Genomic DNA, 9544 nt, shown 5'->3' on the forward strand with positions numbered 1-9544 from the left:
TATTGATCTATTCATTTATCTATTTATCTATTTAACTTAATATCCATCGATCCAAATATCTATCTATCTATCTCTTTGCTTATCTATCTATCTATCTGTCTATGTATCTATCTATCTCTTTGCTTATCTATCTATCTATCTGTCTATCTATCTACTTTTCTATTTACTTGCATATCTACTTATCTATCTGTTTACCTGCCTTTCTATCCATCTATTCACCTATCTACCTATCTATTCACCTGCATATCTATTTATCTATCTTTTTTTGTCTACTATCTATCTATCCATCTATCTACTTACTTGTTCACCTGCATACCTGCTTATCCACCTTTACCTGTCTACTGTCTGTCTTGTCTGCTTACCTATCTATCTGCATTCCCAGTGTGTCAAACTCGTAAATGACAAAAGGGGAGGACAAGGTATTCCTCTCCGTATTGCATTGTTATTCCCATTACCTAACTGTTTCTGTCTTTGTTTTTTCATTTTTCTTTTATCTCTTACTGCTTCTTAACCCCATCGAGTACCGTGACGCGTTTCCAAATTTATTCTGCTTACTATTTGGTGATTTCATACAGCTTCAGAAACTTATGTGGTGATTAAAATAGTAAAGACTGTAGCCATTAATCTTCTGACCTTCATAGACGCTTTTCTAATGTCAATAAAATGGTCTCTAATCGTACTCTAAAGGTAAAAAATGTGTCCCAGTACTGAAGAGGTTAAAATAATTCCAGTCCTTTACTTATTCAGACCACACACACATACACAGAGACAGACAGAAACACATGGACGGACAGACAGACAGACACATGCATATACATATACAAAAACGACATGTATATAATAAAGGTCACAGTGTAATTTAGGTGTACATCAAAGCGGCGCCAAACCCAACCATTTCACATCGTACATTAGAACCCCAGACTCATAAAAATGCCCCCTCCTCTCCTCTCCTCGCCTCTCCTCCCCCCCCCCACACACACACAGAAAAATAATAGAATAATGAATACAGGTGGAGCAGAGTACAAATATATTTCTCTCGTGCTTTTCCTTGCGTCAAAATAGTTCCCCTCGTGATATTTATACTCTCTCTCTCTCTCTCTCTCTCTCTCTCTCTCTCTCTCTCTCTCTCTCTCTCTCTCTCTCTCTCTCTCTCTCTCTCTCTTTCCACAAGGATGATAAACAGTAGGATTTTCTGTGTTATTCACGTGAGGAGGAGGAGGAGGAGAGGGAGAAAGAGGAGGAGGAGGAGGAGGAGGAGGAGGAGGAGGAGGAGGAGGAGGAGGAGGAGGAGGAGGAGGAGGCAAGACGGAACACGCAATAAAGAAGACTGGAGTGAGGGAGGAGGAGGAGAGGGAGCAGGAGGAGGAGGAGGAGGAGGAGGAGGAGGAGGAGGAGGAGGAGGAGGAGGAGAGGATGAGGTATGATTGGGAGGTGTAGGAGGACAGGAGGATGCTGAGGGAGTAAGAAGAAAGAGGAGATAAAAGAGAAGGCCAGTGGGGCAGGGGGAGGAGACTAAAAGGAGGGGATATTTGGGGGGTGAGGGGTGAGGGGCGGGGATTATTAGTGCTTGCTTGGATCAGGGGTCGTATAGGAAGGGTGGGTAATGAAGGAGAGAGGGAGGGGAGAGGGGAGAGGGGGGAAGACAGTGAGGAGACAGGAGGGGAAGGAGAGATAAGGAGGGAGAGAGAGGGAGAAGACTGGATGGTGTGGGAAATTATTATATTAAGTTAGGTTAGGTTAGGTTAGGTTAGGTTAGGACAGTGGTGTTATAGATAGGGACACGTATCTTGTCTTATTGTAACTTCATTTTTTATTTTTTTCTCACTTTTTTTTATGCAGTGATAGGTAAAGGTTGGCTTGCTTTACTTAGGTTAGGTTAGGTTAGGTTAGGTTTGTTGAGATTCCGCTTAGGTTAGGTTTGGTTGGATTAGGTTAAGTTACGTTAGGTTAGGTTGTATTGCAGTTAGGTTAGGTTGGGTTAAGTTAAAAAAAAGGGGGTTAAAGTAAAATAAAAGAGAAAAATGGGTTAGGTTAGGTAAGGTTAGGTTGGGCTAAGTTAAAAAAGTTTCAGTTAAAAGTAAAAAAGAAAATAGATTGCGTTATGTTATGTTAAATTGGACTAAGTTAAAATTAGCTTGATTTACGTTAAGTTAAAGTTAGAAAAGTAGGGTTGGGTAAAAAATAAAGTAAGGATGGGTTAGGTTAGATATAAAAAATTAGGTTAGGTTAGGTCCATGTTTCCTCATCGTCCTTCTCGTGTCCTATGAAGAGAACTGGATACGTTATGAGCATTACTGGACTGCAAGATACTGATGGGGTTCGGTTAAGTTAGGAATTGGTAATGCTGGGTTTGTTTAGGTTAAGTTAGTTTAACACTGTGGGGTTCGTAGGCCTTCTTGTGTCCCAAAAAGAGAGTGGGTACCTTCACCTTGACGCCTGACGGAGGGAGGGTCCTCAGGTATATATACAGACAGGTGGGGATCCTCTCGCCACTCACTCGTAGGCGTCATGGTCGTCAGGGTAAGGAAAGACCTCCCAACACTCACTTTCCCCTTCTATGTCTTGAGCCCTCGTCCCCTCTCCCTCATCTCTGCCTCTCTCCTCCCCCGCCTCCCTCACAGTGTTTTGCTGGAGTTGCGTCACCTCGAGGGCGCCGTGAGTGTTGCGTCGTGTTGTGGCCAGATCAAACTTTTTTTGTCCTCCTCTCCTTACGTGGTGTCTGCCATGCTGTGTGTGTGTGTGTGTGTGTGTGTGTGTGTGTGTGTGTGTGTGTGTGTGTGTGTGCTGCATGCATGATTTTGTTTGTGGTTAAAGTGTTGGCTACTGTTGCTTTTGCATCTTTCTTTCTGTGCCTTCTGCTTTGCTTTTCGTCTTGTTTCCGTTTGATTCTTTGGTCTTTACGTATCATTTTTCCTCCCGCAGGTCCTCTCATTCCTCCTCGTCCTCGTCGCTGTGTCACAGGGAACGCCTCATGTTCTCGGGCACGGCCCACCTCCTGGCAGTGCCCCGGGTGGCATCGTCAGTTCATATAGGCCGTCACAATCCCTGCCCCCGTGTCCCCCAAAAGGCTCCAGTCCTCCACCAGGCAGCGCCCCAGGCGGTTTCGTAAACTCTCTTGGACGTCCATGTCGTGAGCAAAGTTCTCCACCACCGGGCAGCGCCCCGGGTGGTATCGTCAGCTCCTTCAGGCCGCCACGTCCCCAGCAAGGCTCCCCACTACCGAGCAGCGCCCCGGGTGGTATCGTCAGCTCCTTCAGGCCGCCACGTCCCCAGCAAGGTTCCCCACCACCGGGCAGCGCCCCGGGTGGTATCGTTAGTTCCTTCAGGCCGCCACGTCCCCAGCAAGGTTCCCCACCACCGGGCAGCGCCCCGGGAGGTATTGTTAGCTCCTTCAGGCCACCACGTCCCCAGCAAGGCTCCCCACCGCCAGGCAGCGCCCCTGGCGGTATCGTCAGCTCCTTCAGGCCTCCAAAGCCTTCACGACCGTTCAAGCCAACAGGACCCACGGGGTCCGGCCTTCGTCCTGGCATTGCCCCAAGTGAGCGCGGCCCCGTGATCCCCATCCTGGTAGACGAGCGGGACGGGCCCCACGCTGACGGCACCTACAGCTTCAACTTCGAGACCGGTAACGGCATCTCTCGCCAGGAGCAAGGGTACCCGGGAGGGCCTGAGGGCGCTGTGGTGTCCTCTGGCAGCTGGTCGTGAGTACTGATTCCTTTGTTTGCATATGTGTGTGTGTGTGTGTGTGTGTAATTCACTGTTTGATCTGCTGCAGTCTCTGACGAGACAGCCAGACGTTACCCTACGGAACGAGCTCAGAGCTCATTATTTCCGATCTTGGGATAGGTCTGAGACCAGGCACACACCACACACCGGGACAACAAGGTCTCAACTCCTCGAGTGTGTGTGTGTGTGTGTGTGTGTGTGTGTGTGTGTGTGTGTGTGTGTGTAGTTCACCACGGTCGTCTGCTGATCACTCAGCCAGTCTTCCCCATTACGGAGCGAGCTCAGAGCTCATAGACCGATTTTCGGGTAGGACTGAGACCACAACACTCACTGTGTGTATGTGTGTGTGTGTGTGTGTGTGTGTGTGTGTGTGTGTGTGTGTGTGTGTGTGTGTGTGTGTATATGTAGGCAGGCTGGGTGTAGTGTAGGGCGGCGTATTGTGGGGCGGAGTAGTGTAGCTATTAGAGGTATGCCATTCTCTCCATTCCCTCCACTCCTCCATTCACTCCTACAGCCTGACACCTTCCTTCACCCTTCCCACTGTATTTGTTCCACGAAACCATTCCCCCTTACTTTCCTTCTCTCTCCTCTCACTCTTCACTTTCCTTCTAGTCCCTGTCTTACTAACCTCTCCCCTGATGCATCTCACCCGTCTCTCTTCTTCACTCCCACGCACGCACTCACTCTCCCTCTCGTACTACCTTCTTCATACTAATCGCTGCCCATCACACACTCCCTCCTCTCTCATTCCTTACTTTTCCAACCCACACACACATTCGTAACTTTCCTCATTTTTCCCTTGCACTCTTTCTCATACCTTTTCCCTCACACGTGCGCTCATACTAGTCTCCTCTCCTCTCTCCCCTCCATCCCCTTCCCTCTCCCCTCCCTCTCCCCGACCTAAACTAACCACTTTCCCTCTCAAGCATACTCCCACTAACCCATTCTTTCCTTGGCATCTTCACCACCTCACCCCCACGCTCATGTCTGGTAAAAGTCCCTCTAGTATTGCTTGCCGTCTCGGAGGTCACCTGGGGGCGTAACCTCCGTGCATCGCCCCGCCCTGACCTCGCCTGCAGAGTACACAGTGTGGCGTACCATTGAGAAAAGAAGTAAGGCAGGATTCTAATCAAAAATTCAACTTTTACGAGGTGAAATGAAAGGTTGGAGAAAAAATTAGGTTGTGTTACTTTTTCTTTCTTTCTCTACCTTTTTTTTTTTTCCTCTTCGTCCTTCAGTTAGGGTATAAATAAATGGTATAATGGATAGTTAGGTGTCCTGTTCATTGTCCTCTCGTGAAAGGTTATGCAGTCAATCAGTCAGCTAGTCAGTCCTTCGGTAACTGTTGATATGCCTGATGGAGCAATTAAGGAGAGCGACCATCGGAGGAAGGAGGGAGAGGGGGGAATAAAAGAAAAAAGAAGAAATTTTGAAAGACTGAGGTGAAGCGTTAGAATGTAGGTTACAATCATAATATGACCTTGTAAGAGAGAGAGAGAGAGAGAGAGAGAGAGAGAGAGAGAGAGAGAGAGAGAGAGAATGTGTGTGTTTGTATGTATGCGTGCGTGTGTATTATTTTATCTCCTGACGTCCAATAAATCCTCCTCCTCCTCCTCCTCCTCCTCCTCCTCCTCCTCCCGCAGCTTCACCTTCCCTGACGGCACTCCCGCTGTCTTCTCATTCGTGGCTGACGAGAACGGTTACCGCGTGGAGTCTGACCTGCTACCCACGCCACACCCGCTGCCCGCCCACGCCCTTGCGCAGATCGAGTTCGCCCGCCAGCAGAAGGCGCAGGGACAGTCTCAATCAGAAGCTCGCTATGGTCGTTAGTCGGGGACGTTCAGGATATTTAAAGGATCTCTGGGATATCCTACTGTTCTCCTCCTCCTCCTCCTCCTCCTCCTCATCCTCCTCCTCCTTCTGCAGCGTTTTATCTCCTAGTTGTTGCGACGCTAGAATAAACAATCAATTTATTCTTCTCTTCCTCCTCTTTCTCTTCTTCTTCTCCTTCTTCTTCCTCGTTCGTCGTCTTCTCTTATGTTCTTGTTTCCTTTTTCTTCCTCCTCCTATTCCTCTTCCTCCTCGTCTTCCTAATCTTCTTCCTCTTTCCCGTTCATTGTTCCTCTCTTTCCTTCTTTTGTATACCTTTCATTCTTCTCTTTCTCTTCTTCATCCTCCTTCTTTTCTTCTTCTTCCTACTCTTTTTCTTCTTTATCCTCCTTCTCTTCTTCTTCTTCCTCTTCTTCTTCCCGTTTATCGCCCATGTCTTCTTCATCTATGTACGTTTTTATAAGCCTGTGTGCGTGGTGATCTCTGCCATACGTACACATGTCGGTTTTTTTATTGTCTTCTTGTGTTATGTCTGTTTATTTTTTGTGAGCGTTTGTCTGTGTGTACGTAGAAGTTTCATGTACGTTTTTATATATTTTTTTAAAGATGTGTGTGTGCGTTATTGATTCGCACGTGTAGAGAGTAATAAATAGTAGAATGTGTATGTTCTTTTTCTTCTCTACGTACACACACACACACACACACACACACACACACACACACACACACACACACCGAAACATCTTTGAGAGTAATTGTGTTCCTCCTCCTCCTTCTCCTCCTCCTCTTCCTATTCGTCCTCCAACTCCTCTTCCCTCTTCCCTCCTCGTCCTATTCTTCCTATTCCTCCTCCATCACCTCTCCCACAATTATTATTACCACCCTCCTTCTTTCTTCCTGATCCTCATCACTTACTCCCCTTCCCCTCCTCCTCCTACCTCTTCCCACTTCCCCTCCCCCATCCCCCCACTATCTCTCTCTCTCCCCTCTCCCGTAATGTCAGTAGAGCATCTTTCGCCCAAGTTTAATTTTTTTCTCCCCTCCTCCTCCTCCTCCTCCTCCTCCTCCTCCTCCTCCCTCCCACTTTTTTTTTCTATTTTCTCCCCCTCATAATGTATTCCTCCTCCAAGGTGATCAAATGTACTGTACATACACGTTTGTTGAAGAAAAGGCGTGTGTGTGTGTGTGTGTGTGTGTGTGTGTGTGTGTGTGTGTGTGTGTGTGTGTGTGTGTGTGTGTTATGTTTTATTAGTTTATTCATCTCCGTGTCTGTTTGTGTGTTTGAGTATATTTTTTATTTGTTTCTGAATAATCTACTGGTGTTGTGTGTGTGTGTGTGTGTGTGTGTGTGTGTGTGTGTGTGTGTGATTTGTTAAGTTGTAGGAATATTTTTTTTTCTTTATTTATCTCTCTATATTTGTGTGTTTGTGTGTTTCTTTCTTTGTTTGTCTCCGGAGTGTCACGCGTTTGTGTTTGTGTTTGTGTGTGTTTGTTTGCGTGACAGTGGTTATCTATTTTATTTATTGGTTTTATTTATCTCTGTCTATCTGTTTGTTTTGTTCATTTTTTGCTTTTGTTTCCTGTTTGTTTCTGGATCGACTCGTGTGTTTGTTTTTTGTTTGTTCTAAGGATAATTCGCTTTTATTTGTATTTATCTTTGTTTATTTATGTATCGATTCATTATTAGGTGTGTTATATATATTTGTTTCCATGTGTGTGTGTGTGTGTGTGTGTGTGTGTGTGTGTGTGTGTGTGTGTGTGTGTGTGTGTGTGTGTGTGTGTGTGTGTGTGTGCGCGTGTGTTGTTCAGTAATGCATTCTTACATATTATTTAGTTCACATATCCATTTATTCATTCACATATTTCATCTATTTCTCTCTCTCTCCTTTCCAGCATCAACATAACCTCACGCAACCCTCTCTCTTTCTTTCCTTCAAACAACCCACTTCCTCGTTCCTTAGAAAACGCAAAACCAGCAAAAAGTAAATAGAAAACGAAACAGACAGACGTACCAAGTTACCAACACACGCCTTTACCCAAATAAACACTAATACGAGGAGAAAAAATACAACAAACTATCCTGTAACGCGGAGAACTAACATCCCATAATATCCGTGGTTTGAAAATATACCTAGCGGAATATGTGAGCGGCAGCCTTGACGGGGAGGAGAAACTCAGATTGGGAAGGTTAGCGCTCCTGATTTTAGAAGACTGTCAGTGTAAGGGCGTGTTGTGTTAAGGGAGGAGAGATATTCTAAGGTCCGCATTCTTAACCCCCTTCAGTACTGGAACGCATTTCTATCATGAGTTTTGGGTGTGATTAGACGATATATTTGCATCAGGAAGAGTCTATGAAGGTCAGAAGATTAATAGCTAGTCTTCACTTTTTTAATCCACATATGTGTTTCTATTCTATTCTGTCCAACTCTCTAATGCAAGAATTAACCAGTACTCTCAATCATTTATGCCTTTTTCTGGTAAACTCTGGAACTCCCTGCCTGATTATGTGTTTCTATGGAGGTCAGAAGATTAATAGCCAGAGTTTTCACTATTTTAATCTCCATATATTGTATTCTTTTCTCTCCAGCTCTCTAATGCAAGAATTAACCAGTATTCTCAATCATTCTTACCTTTCTCTGGTAAACTCTGGAACTCCCTGCCTACTTATGTGTTTCTATGGAGCTCAGAAGATTAATCGCCAGTCTTCACTTTTTTAATCTATTCTCTCCAGCTCTCTAATGCAAGAATTAACCAGTACTCCCAATCATTCATACCTTTCTCTGGTAAACTCTGGAACTCCTTCTCTGCTTCTGTGTTTCCATCTTCCTACGACTTGATATCTTTTAAGAGGGAAGTTTCGAGACATTTGTCCCAGACTTTTGGCTAATTCTATTAAAGTTTAAGGGAACTAACAATCAAGTGGGTCTTTTATTTATTTTTTTTTTTTGTTGCCCTTGGCCGGCTTCCCCTCCTGCATTAAAAGAAAAATAGATAAATAAAATGACCATATAGTAAGCAAAATAAACATGAAAACGTGTCATGGTATGCTGAAGAGGCTAAGTTTTTTGTCCTCCTATCTCGTCAACAATCAGATCTACGTAGTGTGGGTTACTGTGTGTGTTTCCAGGGCTGCTGTGGGATATAATATGTTTACAAGGGTGTTTCCATGGTTGCTGTGGAAGTTACTGTGTGTTTTCGGAGGGTGTTTGCATAGTTGCTGTGTGTTACTGTGTTTGCAAGGGTGTTTCCATGGTTGCTGTGTGTTACTGTGTTTGTAAGGGTGTTTCCATGGCTGCTGTGGGAGTTACTGTGTTTGTAAGGGTTCCATTCGTTGCTGTGTGTTACCGTGTATTTTGTAAAGTTGCTGTGGGAGCTACTGTCCGTTCTGTATGGGTGTCTGCATAGTTGCTGTGTGTTACTGTGTTTGTTAGGGTGTTTCCATGGCTGCTGTGGGAGTTTGGTATGTTCTGGTACGTTACTTTTGGGGTTTTCAAGAGTGTTGTTATTGCAGTGATGGTTTTGTTGGCTTTAATTGGTTACTGATGGTTTTTCAATTGAGTTTTCGTGATTCTAGTTGGAGGTATTCATTTTCTTCCCAAGAGTGTTTTCATTATGGTTGTGATGATTTTACCGCCTCTGTTGGAAGTTAATGGCTCCTCCAGTGATGTTTTTATTATTCCAGTGAAAGTTTGATAGTGTGTCGTGGAATTTAGTGTGGTTTTCTCAATGATGTTTTAGTAATTCAGTGAGAGTTTGATAGACTATAATAAAGGTTATAGTGGTTTCTGCAGATGCGCTTTGAAGGTTCTGGTGAAAAAAAAAATAATTGACATGTTATCGATTAAATTGTGTGTTTTTAAGGTGTGTTCATGATTTTAGAGATAAAAAAAGTTACACAAACAATTCTGTACCTTTAACATAATTTATTTAAAGGTTCTGGAATTTACTGGAGATTTTGAAGGTTCTGGTGAAAAAGATTTGACAAGTT

The 9544-nt window shown here is 44.6% G+C and overlaps 1 protein-coding gene across 1 annotated transcript in view; it reads left to right on the forward strand.

Moving 5' to 3' along the window:
- Positions 1-5820, forward strand: part of LOC123510345 (extensin-like) — a 16070-nt gene extending 10250 nt beyond the window's left edge. The window contains exons 4-6 of the mRNA XM_045265420.1: positions 2459-2520; positions 2923-3701; positions 5370-5820. Of these exons, the coding sequence (XP_045121355.1) occupies positions 2459-2520; positions 2923-3701; positions 5370-5556 (1028 nt within the window). The 3' untranslated portion in view covers positions 5557-5820. The remainder of the gene's footprint in view (positions 1-2458; positions 2521-2922; positions 3702-5369) is intronic.
- Positions 5821-9544: the final 3724 nt, after the last annotated feature.

This window comes from Portunus trituberculatus, chromosome 28 (assembly GCF_017591435.1).
Source record: "Portunus trituberculatus isolate SZX2019 chromosome 28, ASM1759143v1, whole genome shotgun sequence".
In the NCBI taxonomy this organism is placed as follows: domain Eukaryota; kingdom Metazoa; phylum Arthropoda; class Malacostraca; order Decapoda; family Portunidae; genus Portunus; species Portunus trituberculatus.